The sequence below is a fragment of the Poeciliopsis prolifica genome, unplaced genomic scaffold, assembly GCF_027474105.1.
Source record: "Poeciliopsis prolifica strain line A6 unplaced genomic scaffold, Auburn_PproV2 SCAFFOLD010, whole genome shotgun sequence".
Classification (NCBI taxonomy): Eukaryota; Metazoa; Chordata; class Actinopteri; order Cyprinodontiformes; family Poeciliidae; genus Poeciliopsis; species Poeciliopsis prolifica.
Window position 1 is genome coordinate 13,685,059 of NW_026562385.1, and position 21,692 is coordinate 13,706,750.

A 21,692-nucleotide genomic window follows, 5' to 3' on the forward strand; every position below is an offset into this window, starting at 1 on the left:
CATTAAATGGAAAAAGCTCATTGCAGTAAAAGACATTTAAAAACAACAGAAGGAAACAATAGTTTAAGGATTAATTCATCACACAATCAGAACTATGTTTATTCTGCTCAACCAGCTGAAGGTCTATTGTCACTGAGTATCATGTGATAAGTACTCGCATTAATCCAGCAGGTGGCGGTGTGCACCTACAAACTGTCCACTCGAAAATAGAAAGAAGAAGAAATAAAAAGGGAAAAGACAAGGAAGAAACAACACCGCTAGAATAAATAACGTACTTATTTAGAGTAATTTTCCAAGAAATAAGATCCTTTATGGGACCATTGTTGAATTGCTACCCGCCAAAGGAAGCCCTTCTCTAGTTCCACATCCATATTAAGCCACCGCGCATTGCTGCGTAGTTTCTGAGTCTTAGCAGCTAAAGCTAGCTGATACTTCTGGAGCTGTCAGCCGGTAACATCGGGAAAGAAACGACAACATGACTCGACATGGAAAGAACTGCACAGCCGGAGCTGTCTATACGTACCATGAGAAGAGGAAGGACACAGGTGAGCTTCACTCAGCAGCAGCAGCAGCATCTATTGGCTAATGGTATTATTAATGGATCCTGAGCTAAACACAGCGGTTCAATAGACAGAGTGAGGGAGTCTGTATTGATGGGTCAGAACCTGAATCCATTCATTGTTTCTCCCAAATCGAGTCCCGGAGTTTACAAACTGTTTGGTAACTGATATAGTTGACATGGGGATGTAAATACTTTTGCAGTGATACAAATGTGAAATGATAAACTAAGTTGTTATGTTTGGATTCATCTCTGGAATTTAACTAGGAAGATTTGTCACAATAACACATTTTGTTGGACGATAAATTGTCCTATAAATTATTGCAATAAATGATAACATTGGCATTTTGAGAGCATTTGCAACTAATATAATAATACAATACAAACTCTCAAATATCAAAAGACTTTAGTTTCTAATGAACGTATAACATGAAAACTGGCTTTCAAAGCCTCCTGGTACAGAATCGTGAACTGGATTCAGATATTTACTCTGACCTTTTTCTAGACGTAGTGAAATTATCTGTGAAGTGTTCCAGCTGATTTTGTTCTTGGTATGCTGTGTCATTCTCATCCTGATCAGCGGCGTCTGGTTATGGAACCCAGAGCGTCCGTCTGGGAAAAGATGCCATCAAAGACTTTGACTGCTGCTGCCTGTCCCTGCAGCCCTGCCAGGACCCTGTGGTGACGTACGGTGCTCTCTCAGATCCACTGAACTCTCACACATACACACACAGTCACAGGTTATGATTTATGGCTTCATCGTATGAAACAAGAAGCACAGAAAACAGCTGAGGTCAGATATGTCAGAGCACATAGAACTACTGAGATAAAAGTTCAACTCACTCTTGTGACACCAGGAAACAGTTTTCAGGCATTGTTTAATCAAGACGGATGTTTTTGTTGTACTTCAAGAGATTTTTATGTTTTTGATACCTGATGTTTGTGATGCTTCACTGTTTTTACACGCCCACACACATCCATACTATAATGTTTACTTTTTCCACAGCCCAGATGGATATTTGTATGAAAAACAGGCCATTCTTGAATACATTCTGCACCAGAAGACAGAAATAGCCAAAAAGATGAAGGTAAGATCATCACACAGCTAGGCAACGCTTATTGTCAGGAACTACAGCTAGATCCTCAATTTCAATGTATCAATTCATAATGACTGGGACAAACAGCCCATAATTCTTCTGTGTAGTAGGAATCCTCGCTCTGCACATCAATTCAGTTCAGTTTATTTCTATATTCATAACACATCAAGGCCTTTAAAGAAGTCTGTTCAGTGACATGCATCCTCTAGGAGAGAAACGCATATTAACAGATTCATTATCATGATGGTTTCATCATCTGTAAGCGAGAGCGTACGATTAGTCACAGTAAAGTCTCGGTCAGGTTGAATCTGAAACACAGAGCCAAGTGTTTCCATCAGAAGCAGGAGGAAAACATGAAGTTGTTGGCACCATTACTCTTCCTCCAGGAAGGAGTCACAGCGAAACAGAACACCAGAAGCTTGGAAAAAAACAGAGAACATCCTGTTAAAAGTTGAAATTACAGCAAATAATTCAAAAATGGAGAGTTGTAGAATAATGTGGTCAATTTGTCCTCCAGTAGCCGAAGCCCACAGCAGCATAACGACTGAGGATAGTTCAGGATAACCTGAGCCAGGAAAAGTTTGTCATCAACTCCCAACCTGTTACCATAGAAACGTCCATATCTCACCAGTCTCCACTAGAAAAAAATAGTGCCAAAGTTCAAACAAGCACTTAGGAAGTATTAGGAAACATTCTCAGTGATTCTTGTTCCCTCTGTGGCCCTGCAGGCGTATGAGAAGCAGAAGCAAGCTCTGAAGAGCACCAACCAGCTGGAGTCCAAGTCTGAGGAACGGCAGAGGGTGGAGAGGTTTAAGACCAGCGAGAACAGCATCGTGTCCAAACCCATCAACCCGTTCACATCTGGTGCCTCTCACTCAGCGCTGATTCTGAACCGTTAAACAGAATTTCTAGCTTCCTTCCAGGATAAAGTATGCCTTTTTTTTCCTGTTTTCTTCAGGGCAGAAGAAGGAGAGTGAAGCGAGCAGCTCAGGAGAGGCGTCCAGTGCGGGTTCGACCCCCTCCTCCAGCCAGAGCCTGCCCAGCTTCTGGATCCCCTCCCTGACCCCAGAGGCCAAGCCCACCCTGCTGAAGAAACCCGTCAGTAGGATTCCCATCTTTCGCTGCTGTTTGTTTTTTTTGTTTTTGGTTCAGTTTTTTTATTTTTGAATGTTCTCTTCCATTTATCCATTTATCCTACTCACCATGGCAGCCACCTCTGGAGCAACTCATCATACCAGTCTTTCTAGTTAGCTTGTTGCAGAGTAGCAGAAACATTTCAGAACTATATGCATAAAATGAGTCATTTCAATTAAACAAGCTCATTTTATTTTTAATAAACTAGCTGGGAAAAAAAATGCTTCCTGCATTGAAGGCATAACATTATGACCACTGACATCATGGACCTTTTGGTGTGTGGGATTATATTAGACTGTTTGTCCTCATAGCAGCAATGTTAAAGTCCTCAGATTACTGAAGAACTTAATGCTGGTTGTGATAGAAAAGTGTCAGAATTCAGTTTACATAGACATATGAGCAATGTCAACAGATAATACAGCTGATAGGATATTCAATATATAGAATATTTACTGAACTCTGATCCAGACCTGCAAAGAATTGGGAGATGCAGGCAGAGGAAAGGTTTTAGCCACTCAACCTCTGACAGCTAGCTAAGCAATGTGACCAGCATAAACTAACTGGTCTAACTAACTGCTAATAATCAGAATATTATGCCTATTTGGTGTAAATTGAAACTGTTTAGCTGCAGTAAGATTTGCTTCTCCCAGAAAAGCCCTCAACATTCTGTTAATGGAACTGTTGATCCGTTCAAGCAGATGCCCTGCATGCAGCTGGCTGCTGTGTGTGTGTGTGTGTGTGTGTGTGTGTGTGTGTGTGTGTGTGTGTGTGTGTGTGTGTGTGTGTGTGTGTGTGTGTGTGTGTGTGTGTGTGTGTGTGTGTGTGTGTGTGTCCCTTGTGTTTAGTACAGTGGACGGACCATTTCCCTTACTATGTTGTGGGCACTAACTTATCCATTTGGATCCAAAAGCCTGGAGCCCATAAGAATGCTGATTTTGAATTAGGGGTCAGGTTTGGGACTAAGGTGTTAATTGAGTTTAGGTCAGAAAATGAAATGAAAATGAATAGAAGTCAATATTAAGTCCCTGTGACATTAGAAAGACATACGCTGTGTGTGTAAGACAGAGCATGACTTGAGAAATGCTTTAAAGGGATAAAAGAGCAGCTTTGCTTCCTTTTATCCACTCTGCTCTGCTCTCCTTCTTCAGCCTCTTGCTGGTCTCAGATTGTGTAAAAGATCTGGAGCTTGTTGCGGGTTCAGCTGTTTGCTTTCTGCGTGGATGTCATGATATCTGCTGATTTAATGTGTACCCTTCTGTTGGCACCGCTCTAAAGAGAGGACAGGTTGACCCTCTGGCTGAAACCCATCTCTATGTGAGCTGCAGCAGCTCTCTGAAGCTGTGTTTGTTCTTTGTGTCAGAGTAAAGCTGTGCTGTGTCCCATGTCTGGACGACCCATCAAGATGAACGACCTCATCCCAGTGAACTTCACCCCACTGGACTCAAGCCTGGACAGGGTGGCCTTGCTCAACCGCCAGGTCAGTTTACTCACCAGTCTGTGCTCACACTAAGAGGAAAAAACAACAGAGAAACCATGTCTGGAAAACTAACCTGCTTTAGATGGAACAGTGTGGAGCGTTGCAGGGTTTCACTCCAGTCTGCTGCTTTCTGCCCCCAGGAGAGGTATGTGTGTGCAGTGACCAGAGACGCTCTGGGTAACAGTGTCCCCTGCGCCGTCCTGAGACCCTCGTGAGTCCTTACCCCATTGCTGTCACACTGCAAAAACACTAAATCTTACAAAGTACTTTTGATTTAGTTTCCAGTCTTAGTGCATGCGAAATACGGCAAAACTATCTTACAAGTCATTTTTCAACCAGATATAGAAGCTTGCTTTAAATTGATGAAAAAAGTACAAGTTCTATAGACAGATTATTCCACTTATAACACAGTGAAATAACTGGTACATTTTCAACAATAAAAAAGAGTGGTTGACTTATCTCTCTGAAAAGTTACTTGTAAGTTACCTTTGTTGTATTTCTAGTGCACTAAGACATTTGAACTAGAAACTAAATCCAAAAATACTTGGTCAGATTTAGTGTTTTTGCAGTGAACATCCAGGACCATGTTTCAGCCTCACCACTGACTGATTCTCCTGACTGACCGTTTCAGGGGGACTGTAGTGACTCAGGAGTGTGTGGAGAAGTTGATAAAGAAGGACATGACTGACCCCGTGTCTGGAGCCAAGCTAACAGAGAGAGACATCATCCCACTGCAGAGGGTAGGTAGCTGACTCAGAGGATGCTGAAAAAGCTGCTACTAACAATAAAGAGAACAGTCGGATCAAATTTAATTGTTTTTCCTTGAGTTACAAAAATGGTCAGTAACACATTTGATGAGGAAGCCTGATTCAGTGTTCAGAGTCCCTCTGCCTCCCTGTGAGAGTTTGTCTGTGTGTAGCTGAGCTCCAGCTGTCTGTCTGTTTCCTCCCAGGGTGGAACCGGCTTCGCAGGTTCTGGAGTTGACCTGAGAGCCAAAGAGGCCCGTCCAGTGATGCAGGCATGAGGATGTGAGGATGAGGAGGCTTGAGCAGCTCGATGAGATGTCAAAGATTTCTGCAGCTTGTAAGCGTACAGTTCCTGGGTGTTGTGTTTTTCTTTGGCTGGATGCTTTGGTCTTTCTGAATGAAATGGTAAATAAATTTTTTTTTAACTCTAGCACTTTCTGAGTGATTACTTTGACTTCATATAGTTTGCATGTTTAACGTGAGGAAAATAACGGTGGGCTCTAACAGTCAGGTCAGATGAGGTTTGTCCAGTTGGAGTTGTGTTTTCACAGTTCGTCATGCTCCTCCACCCTCATGCCTCCATAGTCAGTGATTGTGCTCATCCTGATGGATTCTGTTTTGTCGAGCACTTCAGACAGAGACAGGCGGCCGTCCTGATGAGCAGAGACACAACACATTTTTACTTCATCATGTGTGCTTTTAAAGTCTCTAAACGTTTTTCCATCACATCCTTCACAAGAACACGTCAATGACGTCAAAGAAAAACACATGGATTTTCATTTAACCTTGCATAAGTATTCATCCTTCAATTTATGACATTACAACCACAGTTCTAATAGATCGCTAAAGCAAGTAAAAATAAAAATTGAAATTGAGAAAATGTTTTTTAACTAAAACGGTAATTAACTGTGTAAAACTTAATAACTGAAACACTGAAACTATTATCATATCATGTTCATAAATCTATTAGGCTTTCGATCTGATGTGATTGATTACTGATGGATTCCTCTACACACACACCAGCAGTTTACATCAGCAGGCACAATGTACTCCTGACTGCACTTGTTGATCTGCAAAACAGCAAAAGTTGGATGAAACTAAGTCAGTTGTTGTTCAGGCATGGTCTACACTGGCTCCAATAATTCCCAGGATTCCCAAACAAACTTTTCTGACTCATTTATATTTCACTCTCTACACATATTCCACGCCAAAACGTAGTTTTCTCAGAAAACGTGACGATCATTGATGTGACATTTATGAAGGAGTCTTTCACTTTCAGTCTGCAGTTATATTCAATAAAATAAAATGTGCATCACAATGTGTCTCATTCGTCAGATTAAAAGTACCATTTATAAGTACCATTAATACATTAAACATACTTGTTGCTCACGTTACATGATTAAAAATACCCGTTTTATTGGTCTGATGTAATATTCAAATTACATCTCTGGGAAATAATCATAATTAATAAGAATAAAAGCTGGAAAACATCTGTGTGTAATTCATCTACATTGAGTGTTAAACATAATACGTTTAGCCACTGAAATAAATTGACTTCAAAAATAATTCCACTTTACTGAATGGGTCAGGAGAACCTGAGATCCTGAAGTGAAACTCACTGAGGAAAATTTTTTTTTTTTAGCAATGAAATATTTTAAATTCTTGAGAACTTTCTTAATGCAACATAAAGCTCTGCTTCCAGCAAAACTCAGATTTCTACCATTTGCAGCCTCTTGATTAATATACAAAGTGGCATTTCATAATTACTAATACATGTTTTTATTATGGTATAATGATGTGATTTTCTTTTGTCACTCACCTTTTAAAATAAAACAAGCTTCTGAGTCGCCTCAGATTCTAGAACTCTAGTTCTATTTGGAAAAAGTGCAGATCAGGAGGTGATATTCTGATCTTAAATGTTTTCATTGGCTGGGAGCTGAAAATCAGAATTAACAGACAAAGAAAACAGCTTGTGGAATGAATCTAGTTCTGTGTGTTAACCGAGCTACTGAATAAATTAACCTTTCAATTTTATTATTCCAGTTTAATAAAGATGACTGCATCTAATGACTCAGACTTGCAGCAGTGAACCTCCATCCTTCACAGTTTGATGAGCTTTTACTGAGTAATTAAAGTAAAACAAAAAAACCATGCAATACAGCATAAACACCACAAACAACATTTGTACAAAAAGACTTTAATTGTCAAACTATAAAAAGTCTGTAACAGTCCATCCTTGACCTCTTTCTCCCCCCAATTTCTACCTTTTTGATGGCTAAACTTGTTAAAGTCACATTTTAATAGAAATTATTTCCTCTCTTCTGAACACTGTTTCCTATTAGAATCCACTCGAATCCATACCTAACATTACAGCCTTGGTGTATTGTGTGATAATCTGATAACCCAAGTGAATAAAAAAAAAAGTCTAAAAACCCAGAAAGGACGGCCTCTTTCTCAGCATTACCACCCTGACATACACAGTATGTGACTGCTTCCTGTAGCACGCGTCTGGAAGCTACAAGCAGAGATGCACCAATCAGAATGCAGAGACAGATTTCACCCGTTTTTCACTTGAGTCTTCTCTCAGTAACTACATCCACAACAAAGAGCATCAGCGAGACCTGGTAGTGCTTAGCAAAGTTCAATCCCTGATCAGAGGAAAAAAGAAGGATTTTTGAGGGTGACCAGCAGGTTACTGCTCATATCTGCTGATTCCTCAGTGCATCTCTGGTTGCAAACCTTCCATTCATGAATAAAGGGGTCATGGTTACACCAAGACTGTCTGTCGCATTATGAAGAGTCAAAACTTTAGAGACTTAAGTGAACCCAGTCTAACCCACCCCATTTCCCCAGCCCCAAACTTCCAAAGGACACTTCATCAAAGTTCGTCATGTTTCTTTGTTAAATCTTCACCATAATTGGTCGCCTGGCTGCCCACAAACATGTTCCAATTGGCCAGAATTTCCTTCTTGGTGATTTTCTCGTCCTGTTGAGTGATTACAGCATTTCATCCAACATGGGTTGATTGGGAGGTGATTAAGAGAAGCAGAAGAAAGGAGGGATGAAGAACAGAGAGAGAGATGATTAGCAATTAATTCAATTAAGCAATTATATATGCCTGTGCTGGCAGTGGAGGAGGAACCGAGTCAGTCTAATGTCTGGAGTCAGGTCCTGAGTCGAGTCAAAGTCCTAAACAAAATGTTACGTTTTAACCCATCATTTAACTCAATATGCAACTTAATCACAGTAATGAGTTCTAGAAACTGTTATTTTTAAAATAGATGTTTAGTTTTTCAGATCAACCAGCAAAAGAAACCAAACTAGCACCAATCTGAGCAGATGTTGACTTTTAAGGTAAATATTAACTAAAAACAAAATAGAGAAATTAAAGAGGAAAATAATCCATAAACAAAATAAACCCTCCTAATTTCTTTACAAAATGATAATAAAAGTGAACCAACTGCAACAGTATAATATAGCTTTGACATTATTTTATAAGTAAGATTATCAAAATGATTTCTACAACTGTAGAAAATCAGACTTTCTGATTAAGTTGATCTTAGATAAAGCAAAGAAACTAAAAAATCAGGCAAAATGATTCAGTTTTAATAACAAACAGCTGATTTGCCATATTTCTAACTTAATATGAGAGAAAACCTGCAACATTTTGACTCCAGGATTCAACTAGAGAATAAAATCAGTCATTTAGATAACATTAACTTTACAGTTATGCTGCATGGTCTTTGATGCAAAAGTCAAAAGTCTCTGAATTTATCAAGTCATGTAATTAATTCATGTTGCAGAAATATTAATCTGGCATCATGTAATCACAGCCAGACAGATCAAACAGGAAGTAGCACAATGCTTTAAAGGGATCCTTTGATTGGTCTCTTTGGGTTGACACAAAAGTGAACTGTGCTGTGCAACATTTAAACGCACACTCGGGATAAATGTACCATTCCTAAGCAATGCATCTATCTACCTTGTTTGTGTCGGTCTCGTGGATCAGATGCTTGGCCTCGTTGTCAGCATGGTCCACCTCTCCTGGTAGAACCCACTGGGCAACTTCGTTAGCATCCAGGTAGCCGTCCTGCAGCATGAATGAAGACGGGATCTTATTTTATCTGGACTAGAATCAGCAGCAGCAGCAGCAGAACAGGAGACGGGTAGCATCGAGTCACCAGCACCAAGTGAGACAAAAACCAGAACTGACTGGTTTGTTCATCATCAAAAGATTGACTGAAAAACTCAAATTTAAAGGGACAGTGTTGTATATTTTCCAGGCACATTGTGCTATGAAATTACACCATCAAGTATCAAGACATTGTCTTCCATTATAAAAAGCTTTTTTTTCTTAATAAAACTGAAACACCCTTTTTTTATGTCATATTTGATTAAATTTGGCCTCTGTCTCTTTAAGAACTGCTGCTCTTTCTGAAACTCCCCCTTCAGGAAGTCATCACAACATGGCTCCTTTATTACCTTATTAACAACCTTTTTAACAGCACTGCACTGAGAAGTAGTTCCTATAATGAGCTCAGCAGATCCACAGTTGTAGCAGATGTCTGCTAATTGCTGCTGGCTAGTCTGAAGGAGCTGAGTGGGAGACTGGTGGGTGAGAGCTGCTATCTGAGGAGGAAGCTTGGAAAGTCGAGCTGTGCCTTGAAGGCAGCACTGTGTCCGTTTCGCACAGCTTATACACACTATCACCATGGTGATGCCAGAGCTATAGTGGTTGAGATCAAAGGAAATACATGTGTTAGAATGGCCTACTCAAAGTTCTGACCTAAAGCTGCTAACTAACAGTTTAACATTTCCCTGGAATTTTTTTGAACAAAAAAAAAAAAACATTTCCTGTTGTCTTCCCCTATATAATCATACATGACTGTGTATGATGTGTTGGCCTGTCACATCAAATCCTGAGAAAATACAGTAACGTTTTAAGACATGATGAAATGTTACAGGTATGAGCAGCTCTCACCTTGTTGACGTCTCTGAACTCTCCAAAGTGTTTCCTCTCAGTCTGGACCCAGTCAGGCTCCGACTCGCCGTCCTCCGGTGTGTACATGTCACCTGGTGAGGGCAGACATGATGAACACCAGAACCTCTGGTTCCAGCGCAGAGCTCACTGGTCAGACTGGACACAGGGCTGACCTACCAATATACTCATGGAGGTTGACCTTTCCGTCACCGTCCTTATCAATGTCCTCCATAGTTTCCTGTAGAGAGAACAAAGTGATTTACTGACTTTCATTTAAAGGGCCAGTATTGTGTTTTCCAGGCACATATTGCCATTTTATAGCACAATCAAGTAACTGTTACCATCAGTTCAATCTTGAAAATGTTTATGTCAAATATGACCTAAAAGAAACATGACTGTGCAATTTAATGCCTGGAATTCTTTCAAAACTCTTCCTCTGATGTTTCCCTTTGGCCACAACATTTCTTCTTCAAGGATCTGAGTGGGGAGTTGCTGCTCTGTGAGGTTGGAAACTGCAGCTCTGAGGAGAAGCTTCATCCTAAAAGGTGGTGCTAGGTAACCCACCCCGCCCCCCAACGCTTTGCACAGCTGAACTGTTGCCTTGGAGATTAAAAAGGATTTCACAAATATGCACAAAATGATTAAAGCAACACCTAAGGTATGTTTTTGATGAGGGAAGAACATTATAACATGATGTAAATCTCAAAAGTAGCTGCCACCATTTAATTTATCACCGACACGCTGATAAATTAAAAAATGTCCTTGAATATTTGCAATCATTTTTACAACCGATGAGGCTAATAAGTCACTGGTGTATATATTACTGCATATATTACTGCATATATTACTGTATATATTACTGTATATATTACTGCATATATTACTGCATATATTACTGTATATATTACTGCATATATTACTGTATATATTACTGTATATATTACTGCATATATTACTGTATATATTACTGCATATATTACTGCATATATTACTGCATATATTACTGTATATATTACTGTATATATTACTGCATATATTACTGTATATATTACTGCATATATTACTGCATATATTACTGTATATATTACTGCATATATTACTGCATATATTACTGCATATATTACTGTATATATTACTGCATATATTACTGTATATATTACTGCATATATTACTGTATATATTACTGCATATATTACTGTATATATTACTGCATATATTACTGCATATATTACTGCATATATTACTGTATATATTACTGCATATATTACTGCATATATTACTGTATATTACTGTATATATTACTGCATATATTACTGCATATATTACTGCATATATTACTGTATATATTACTGTATATATTACTGCATATATTACTGTATATTACTGCATATATTACTGCATATATTACTGCATATATTACTGTATATATTACTGCATATATTACTGCATATATTACTGTATATATTACTGCATATATTACTGCATATATTACTGCATATATTACTGCATATATTACTGTATATATTACTGCATATATTACTGCATATATTACTGCATATATTACTGTATATATTACTGCATATATTACTGCATATATTACTGTATATATTACTGCATATATTACTGTATATATTACTGCATATATTACTGCATATATTACTGTATATATTACTGTATATATTACTGCATATATTACTGCATATATTACTGCATATACTGTATATATTACTGTATATATTACTGCATATATTACTGTATATATTACTGCATATATTACTGCATATATTACTGCATATATTACTGTATATATTACTGCATATATTACTGCATATATTACTGCATATATTACTGCATATATTACTGTATATATTACTGCATATTACTGCATATATTACTGTATATATTATTGCATATATTACTGCATATATTACTGCATATATTACTGTATATATTACTGTATATATTACTGCATATATTACTGTATATATTACTGCATATATTACTGCATATATTACTGCATATATTACTGTATTATTACTGTATATTACTGCATATATTACTGTATATATTACTGCATATATTACTGCATATATTACTGTATATATTACTGCATATATTACTGCATATATTACTGCATATATTACTGTATATATTACTGCATATATTACTGTATATATTACTGCATATATTACTGTATATATTACTGCATATATTACTGTATATATTACTGCATATATTACTGCATATATTACTGCATATATTACTGTATATATTACTGCATATATTACTGCATATATTACTGTATATATTACTGTATATATTACTGCATATATTACTGCATATATTACTGCATATATTACTGTATATATTACTGTATATATTACTGCATATATTACTGTATATATTACTGCATATATTACTGCATATATTACTGCATATATTACTGTATATATTACTGCATATATTACTGCATATATTACTGTATATATTACTGCATATATTACTGTATATATTACTGCATATATTACTGCATATACTGTATATATTACTGCATATATTACTGCATATATTACTGCATATATTACTGTATATATTACTGCATATATTACTGTATATATTACTGCATATATTACTGTATATATTACTGCATATATTACTGTATATATTACTGCATATATTACTGCATATATTACTGTATATATTACTGTATATATTACTGCATATATTACTGCATATATTACTGCATATATTACTGCATATATTACTGTATATATTACTGTATATATTACTGCATATATTACTGTATATATTACTGCATATATTACTGTATATATTACTGTATATATTACTGCATATATTACTGCATATATTACTGCATATATTACTGTATATATTACTGTATATATTACTGCATATATTATTGTATATATTACTGCATATATTACTGCATATATTACTGCATATATTACTGTATATATTACTGTATATATTACTGCATATATTACTGCATATATTACTGTATATATTACTGTATATATTACTGCATATATTACTGCATATATTACTGCATATATTACTGTATATATTACTGTATATATTACTGCATATATTATTGTATATATTACTGTATATATTACTGCATATATTACTGTATATATTACTGTATATATTACTGTATATATTACTGCATATATTACTGCATATATTACTGTATATATTACTGCATATATTACTGTATATATTACTGCATATATTACTGTATATATTACTGCATATATTACTGTATATATTACTGCATATTACTGTATATATTACTGTATATATTACTGCATATATTACTGTATATATTAGTGTATATTACTGCATATATTACTGCATATATTACTGTATATATTACTGTATATATTACTGTATATATTACTGCATATATTACTGCATATATTACTGTATATATTACTGTATATATTACTGCATATATTACTGCATATATTACTGCATATTACTGTATATATTACTGTATATATTACTGCATATATTACTGTATATATTACTGCATATATTACTGCATATATTACTGCATATATTACTGCATATATTACTGCATATATTACTGCATATATTACTGCATATATTACTGCATATATTACTGCATGTATTACTGTATATATTACTGCATATTACTGTATATATTACTGTATATATTACTGTATATATTACTGCATATATTACTGCATATATTACTGCATATATTACTGCATATATTACTGTATATATTACTGCATATATTACTGTATATATTACTGCATATATTACTGTATATATTACTGCATGTATTACTGTATATATTACTGCATGTATTACTGTATATATTACTGTATATATTACTGCATGTATTACTGTATATTACTGCATATATTACTGTATATATTACTGTATATATTACTGCATATATTACTGTATATATTACTGCATATATTACTGCATATATTACTGTATATATTACTGCATATATTACTGTATATATTACTGCATATATTACTGCATATATTACTGTATATATTACTGCATATATTACTGTATATATTACTGCATATATTACTGTATATATTACTGCATATATTACTGCATATATTACTGTATATATTACTGCATATATTACTGTATATATTACTGCATATATTACTGCATATATTACTGTATATATTACTGCATATATTACTGTATATATTACTGTATATATTACTGCATATATTACTGTATATATTACTGTATATATTACTGCATATATTACTGCATATATTACTGTATATATTACTGTATATATTACTGTATATATTACTGTATATATTACTGTATATATTACTGCATATATTACTGCATATATTACTGTATATATTGTATATATTACTGCATATATTACTGCATATATTACTGCATATATTACTGTATATATTACTGTATATACTACTGCATATATTACTGCATATATTACTGTATATATTACTGCATATATTACTGCATATATTACTGCATATATTACTGTATATATTACTGCATATATTACTGCATATATTACTGCATATATTACTGCATATATTACTGCATATATTACTGTATATATTACTGCATATATTACTGTATATATTACTGCATGTATTACTGTATATATTACTGCATGTATTACTGTATATATTACTGTATATATTACTGTATATATTACTGCATATATTACTGCATATATTACTGCATATATTACTGTATATATTACTGCATATATTACTGTATATATTACTGCATATTACTGTATATATTACTGCATATATTACTGTATATATTACTGCATGTATTACTGTATATATTACTGCATGTATTACTGTATATATTACTGTATATATTACTGCATATATTACTGTATATATTATTGTACATATTACTGTATATATTACTGCATATATTACTGCATATATTACTGTATATATTACTGTATATATTACTGTATATATTACTGTATATATTACTGCATATATTACTGTATATATTACTGTATATATTACTGTATATATTACTGCATATATTACTGTATATATTACTGCATATATTACTGTATATATTACTGCATATTACTGCATATATTACTGCATATATTACTGCATATATTACTGTATATATTACTGCATATATTACTGTATATATTACTGTATATATTACTGTATATATTACTGCATATATTACTGTATATATTACTGCATATATTACTGTATATATTACTGTATATATTACTGCATATATTACTGTATATATTAGTGTATATATTACTGCATATTACTGCATATATTACTGCATATATTACTGTATATATTACTGTATATATTACTGTATATATTACTGCATATATTACTGTATATATTACTGTATATATTACTGTATATATTACTGCATATATTACTGTATATATTACTGCATATATTACTGTATATATTACTGCATATATTACTGCATATATTACTGCATATATTACTGTATATATTACTGCATATATTACTGTATATATTACTGCATATATTACTGCATATATTACTGCATATATTACTGTATATTACTGTATATATTACTGTATATATTACTGCATATATTACTGCATATATTACTGTATATATTACTGCATATATTACTGTATATATTACTGTATATATTACTGTATATATTACTGCATATATTACTGCATATATTACTGCATATATTACTGCATATATTACTGTATATATTACTGCATATATTACTGCATATATTACTGCATATATTACTGTATATATTACTGTATATATTACTGCATATATTACTGCATATATTACTGTATATATTACTGCATATATTACTGTATATATTACTGCATATATTACTGCATATATTACTGCATATATTACTGTATATATTACTGTATATATTACTGTATATATTACTGCATATATTACTGCATATATTACTGTATATATTACTGCATATATTACTGCATATATTACTGCATATATTACTGTATATATTACTGTATATATTACTGCATATATTACTGCATATATTACTGCATATATTACTGTATATATTACTGTATATATTACTGTATATATTACTGCATATATTACTGCATATATTACTGCATATATTACTGTATATATTACTGTATATTACTGCATATATTACTGTATATATTACTGTATATATTACTGTATATATTACTGCATATATTACTGTATATATTACTGCATATATTACTGCATATATTACTGTATATATTACTGCATATATTACTGCATATATTACTGCATATATTACTGCACATATTACTGCATATATTACTGCATAATATTACTGCATATATTACTGTATATATTAGTGTATATATTACTGCATATATTACTGCATATATTACTGCATATATTACTGTATATATTACTGTATATATTACTGCATATATTACTGCATATATTACTGCATATATTACTGTATATATTACTGTATATATTACTGCATATATTACTGTATATATTACTGTATATATTACTGCATATATTACTGTATATATTACTGCATATATTACTGTATATATTACTGTATATATTACTGTATATATTACTGTATATATTACTGTATATATTACTGCATATATTACTGCATATATTACTGCATATATTACTGTATATATTACTGTATATATTACTGCATATATTACTGTATATATTACTGTATATATTACTGTATATATTACTGCATATATTACTGTATATATTACTGCATATATTACTGCATATATTACTGTATATATTACTGCATATATTACTGCATATATTACTGTATATTACTGTATATATTACTGCATATATTACTGCACATATTACTGCATATATTACTGCATATATTACTGCATATATTACTGTATATATTACTGCATATATACTGTATATATTACTGCATATATTACTGTATATATTACTGCATATATTACTGTATATATTACTGCATATATTACTGCATATATTACTGCATATATTACTGTATATATTACTGTATATATTACTGCATATATTACTGCATATATTTACTGTATATATTACTGCATATATTACTGCATATATTACTGCATATATTACTGCACATATTACTGCATATATTACTGCATATATTACTGCATATATTACTGTATATTAGTGTATATATTACTGCATATATTACTGTATATATTACTGTATATATTACTGCATATATTACTGTATATATTACTGTATATTTACTGTATATATTACTGCATATATTACTGTATATATTACTGCATATATTACTGTATATATTACTGTATATATTACTGCATATATTACTGCATATATTACTGTATATATTACTGTATATATTACTGCATATATTATTGTACATATTACTGTATATATTACTGCATATATTACTGCATATATTACTGCATATATTACTGCATATATTACTGCATATATTACTGTATATATTACTGTATATATTACTGTATATATTACTGCATATATTACTGCATATATTACTGTATATATTATTGCATATATTACTGCATATATTACTGCATATATTACTGTATATATTACTGTATATATTACTGTGCATATTACTGCATATATTACTGCATATATTACTGCATATATTACTGTATATATTACTGCATATATTACTGTATATATTACTGCATATATTACTGCATATATTACTGTATATATTACTGTATATATTACTGCATATATTACTGTATATATTACTGTATATATTACTGTATATATTACTGCATATATTACTGTATATATTACTGCATATATTACTGCATATATTACTGTATATATTACTGCATATATTACTGCATATATTACTGCATATATTACTGTATATATTACTGTATATATTACTGCATATATTACTGCACATATTACTGCATATATTACTGCATATATTACTGCATATATTACTGTATATATTACTGCATATATTACTGCATATATTACTGTATATATTACTGCATATATTACTGCATATATTACTGTATATATTACTGTATATATTACTGCATACACCAGTCATAACCTGGCCAACCGAATAAAACCGATTGAACTATATTTTTTCACTCGTTGCATCACAACCTGAACTCCACTGGCCCGTTCAGGTCCAGTGGGGCAGGTCCAGGTCACGTTCCTGTCTCTGCAGTCATAAGCAGATTTTCTTATCAAATTCTACTGGGCAAAACCAGGTGTTAGTCTTCATGGACCGTTGCCATGGTGTCAGGACTGAGCTCTACCTGCACCACTACATCCTTCATATAGTCGAACTCCTCAGGATGCAGGAAGGCAGTAAACTCCTCGCGCGTGGCGATGCCGTCACGGTCTTTGTCGGCCGCCTTGAAGCGTCGCTCGTCCCGGGCCAGCATGGACTTATACGTGTCTTTGTCCTCAATGTCGCTGAACTCCTCACCTGGACAGAAAGCGGCCTGAACTGATTCTACAAACTCTGTTCAGTCTTGACTATCAGACAGTAACTATCCAACCGGATTATTGCTTAGTGTTGTCAGATGAGACTGAGTGAAGTAGGAAGTCAGACAGGAAGCTGGCGTTACCCAGGTAGTAGCCGTAGGTGGTGTTCTTGTACTCCTCCCAGGCGATCTTGTCGTCCCGGTTCTGGTCGTAGTCCTTCCAGTGCTTGTTGACGTTCTCCTCGATGTACCTCCTCTGCCTGTGTTTGATCCACTGGTGCAGCTCTGGGTGGGTGACGTAGCCGTCCTTGTCCGTGTCGATCCGGTCCACGATCTTCCTGTAGAGGCGAAGTCAGAGGAGACGAGGCTCAGTTAGTCACTGAGAACAGAAACAACACAGAGTCTGTTGACTGTAAATATTTTACTGAGCTCACTTGTTACACAGATCAATTTCACGGAAGTTTTTCTTGGCATCAGAGTAAATATAAGATATTGTCATCTAACTTATGTAGAAAAGGAATTTGGAAAACATTAAAGAAATCTTAAGATTAAAACACAGCCATGTCTTTTGCTCATTTTTCTGGGGTTGGTTATTTTCTGTTGAGTTCTCAGTAAGAAAAGAAGCAAAATAATGAAGCAAAATTTGGAACAATGAGGAACTGGAGCTCTGCAGCTTACCTCACCATGTCAGCACTTTAGATTTAGTCATCCAATTTCCATTCAAGATATAGCAAAAGCAAACTTTTGATAATTACTCTCCATTTTCAGTTAGAAATGCAAAGTCCAGAAAAATGACCTGAGTGTTTTTTGTCCAGTGATGCTGTGAACGGCTACACCAAAGGAATGATCAACCATATTCATAGTAAGCTTAACTTTTGATTTGTCATCAAATGATCAAAGAAAGCTAAACAACACATTCACAACTAAATTAAGACAATAGGTAAATACTCTGATCTTACTGATTAATGATCGTTTTTCTATAGCACCAGGACTGTCAGAACCTACGCCAGTCGGTCTTTGCTCTCCTCGGGGGTCAGCTGGTCGAATGTTTTGGCTTCCTCTTTTCCCAGGAAGGCCTCATGGTCGTACTGGTAGTTCTGACTATCGTCATGGACGTGGTCACTCAGACCAGGCTGGTGATGGACCCGCTTCTCCTGAGCAGGGACGGCAAGAGCAGCGGTACCCAGGAAGTACAGGTACGCCAGTGAACTCAGCAGCATCATGGCCGATTTCTGATGGCTGAGGTATGAAGAGAGAGAAAAGTAAAGACAATATGGCAAATTCAAATTCTGAGAAGGACATGAGACATATTCCTACATCTCTAGGTTGACTTGGTCTACATTTATTTAGAGCCTTACATCTTTGTAAAGGTGTAGCAGAGATTAGGTCCCTGTGCATGGTCCAAAAACATGACTGTCAGGTTAATTGGTCTTTCTACATTCTCCTTAGGTGTGCTTGTGGGCGTGTGCATGTGTGTGCGTGTGTGTGCATGTGTGTGCATATGTGTGCATATGTGTGTGTGCGTGTTTGTCCTGTCTGTCTCTATGTTGCCCTTCGACAGACTAGGACCTGTCAAAGGTGACCCCACCTCTCGTCCCGAAACGTTCACTGGAGATGGACACCAGCACTTCCCAAACACAAGGGACCAGAATGTTAGAAAATGAATGGATGGGTTTACTTACAAGCCTTTCAACTTCTGGACTATACAAACAGGGTCAGAGCCTAGCGGTGATTCTCTTTAGACAAAGTCACTAAAATAACTACATGAACATTTTTTCTTTATGATAGAAAGTAATCCTGGATCTATATAAAACTGTACAAATTGAAGAGATATAGTGATAATTTTTTTCTCTGCTACATTTCATTAACACATTTGTGGAAATACTGGAAAACCTTGGTGGTTTTCATGGCCAAGGCCTGAAAGAGCCCATGAGCTCCTGTTCTACCACCATGACATGTTGGCATGCTGACATGCTCAGTTTGGTTTTCACTAAATCTGTCAATTTTGGCCCCAAATTCTTCCTTATCCCAACGACACTTTATTGTGGCATTATTGTGTTTCATTGAAGGTCTTTCCTGACAACGCTCCCAAACATGAAATACTTGTAAATACCTCTGATTTTAACGCCAAAGGCATCAGCATTAACACTGAGGCCTACAGTTATCTCAGGCTGAACAACCCTAGAAAAAAAACAGCAACTATTCTGACAATTTCCAGTCATAGTTTATCTTTGGCACCCTGGTCGGTGGGCTTGGAACTGTTTCTCATGATTATCATGATGGTCACCGAACATCTGCATCTTTCTGCCAGGCAAACTACCAGAAATCCAATTTGTGTAAAAGATGTTCAGACTCGCTGATCAGTTAATCAATGCTTTTGATCAACTAATGCTAAAAACATGAACACAGAGAAAGTTCCAGTAGAAAGACAGAAAACATCTTGAGCCATTGTCAAGACACTTATTGGCTCCTGGGAGGTGAAAGGTCAGCTCACTCTGCCAGCACAAAGTCTCAGTTTCCTGAAAGCCTCAAATTATCATCAGTGAAAAGGTTCTTGCTTCCTGCCTGCACTGTGTGCGGGGTACTAACGGAACCATGACAACTTTGACTAGATGTGGAGGTAAGCTAACAATAAGCTAACAGTAAGCTGGAGTATCTGCAACAAAGTTTAAAAGCTCACCAGCTCTCTGGCAGCAGAACAGTCCTCCTCCCACAGCACAGCTCTCAGAACAGAGGTCCGCGTTGGCATTTTGCTTCTTTAAATAATAAAGGAAAATGGGCGGGACTTCTTCTGTGGCTAACCAATTACCGACGCGTTGAAGAAAATTCCAACCAATAGAAGTGACACTTAGCGGGAAAGGATTTCATGATACGTTCTTATTGGCTGGATACCGCCACGTTGTCACGCGCCCCACCTCAGAGTAACTTTTTCTCAGTTTGTGCATCCTTCCCTTCACTTCCCACCGCAGGCGCTGCCTGGGGTGGCTGGGCTTCCCGGGACCAGGCAGGGGCGCCCACACGAAACTTGGACCCCATGACAAAAAAAAATGAATTGGGCCCCCCTGCTGTAATAATTTCTTGAGTCTGTTATTTCTCATTAAAAGCAGCACAATTTTAAAGGCATGAGACAATCTGTGAAAAGATGAATCTCCTCCAGCTCCTCCTGACTCACTAATGACGGCTAAAGATCATAAGCCAAAAAAGATG

General features: G+C 34.6%; 2 protein-coding genes across 3 annotated transcripts; one reads left to right on the forward strand and one right to left on the reverse strand.

Moving 5' to 3' along the window:
• The first annotated feature begins 182 nt into the window (after positions 1 to 182).
• nosip (nitric oxide synthase interacting protein) lies at positions 183 to 5,443 on the forward strand. Its single transcript, XM_055036204.1, has 9 exons — positions 183 to 545; positions 1,140 to 1,245; positions 1,566 to 1,647; positions 2,385 to 2,520; positions 2,615 to 2,754; positions 4,151 to 4,267; positions 4,408 to 4,478; positions 4,899 to 5,007; positions 5,220 to 5,443. The coding sequence occupies exons 1-9, from the start codon at positions 476 to 478 to the stop codon at positions 5,289 to 5,291; spliced, it is 903 nt and encodes a 300-aa protein (XP_054892179.1). The 5' UTR covers positions 183 to 475; the 3' UTR covers positions 5,292 to 5,443.
• rcn3 (reticulocalbin 3, EF-hand calcium binding domain) lies at positions 5,053 to 21,233 on the reverse strand. 2 transcript variants are annotated; one of them, XM_055036203.1, is made up of 8 exons: positions 21,166 to 21,233; positions 19,491 to 19,724; positions 18,630 to 18,823; positions 18,315 to 18,487; positions 10,172 to 10,232; positions 9,995 to 10,086; positions 8,996 to 9,103; positions 5,053 to 5,666 (listed from the first exon to the last, which is right to left on the reverse strand). In XM_055036203.1, exons 2-8 carry the CDS (start codon positions 19,706 to 19,708, stop codon positions 5,559 to 5,561), a joined length of 954 nt encoding a protein of 317 aa, XP_054892178.1. In that variant the 5' UTR covers positions 19,709 to 19,724; positions 21,166 to 21,233; the 3' UTR covers positions 5,053 to 5,558. The 2 variants fall into 2 exon arrangements, with proteins under 2 accessions (XP_054892178.1, XP_054892177.1); XM_055036202.1 differs by lacking the exon at positions 5,053 to 5,666 and adding an exon at positions 7,113 to 7,999.
• Positions 21,234 to 21,692: the final 459 nt, after the last annotated feature.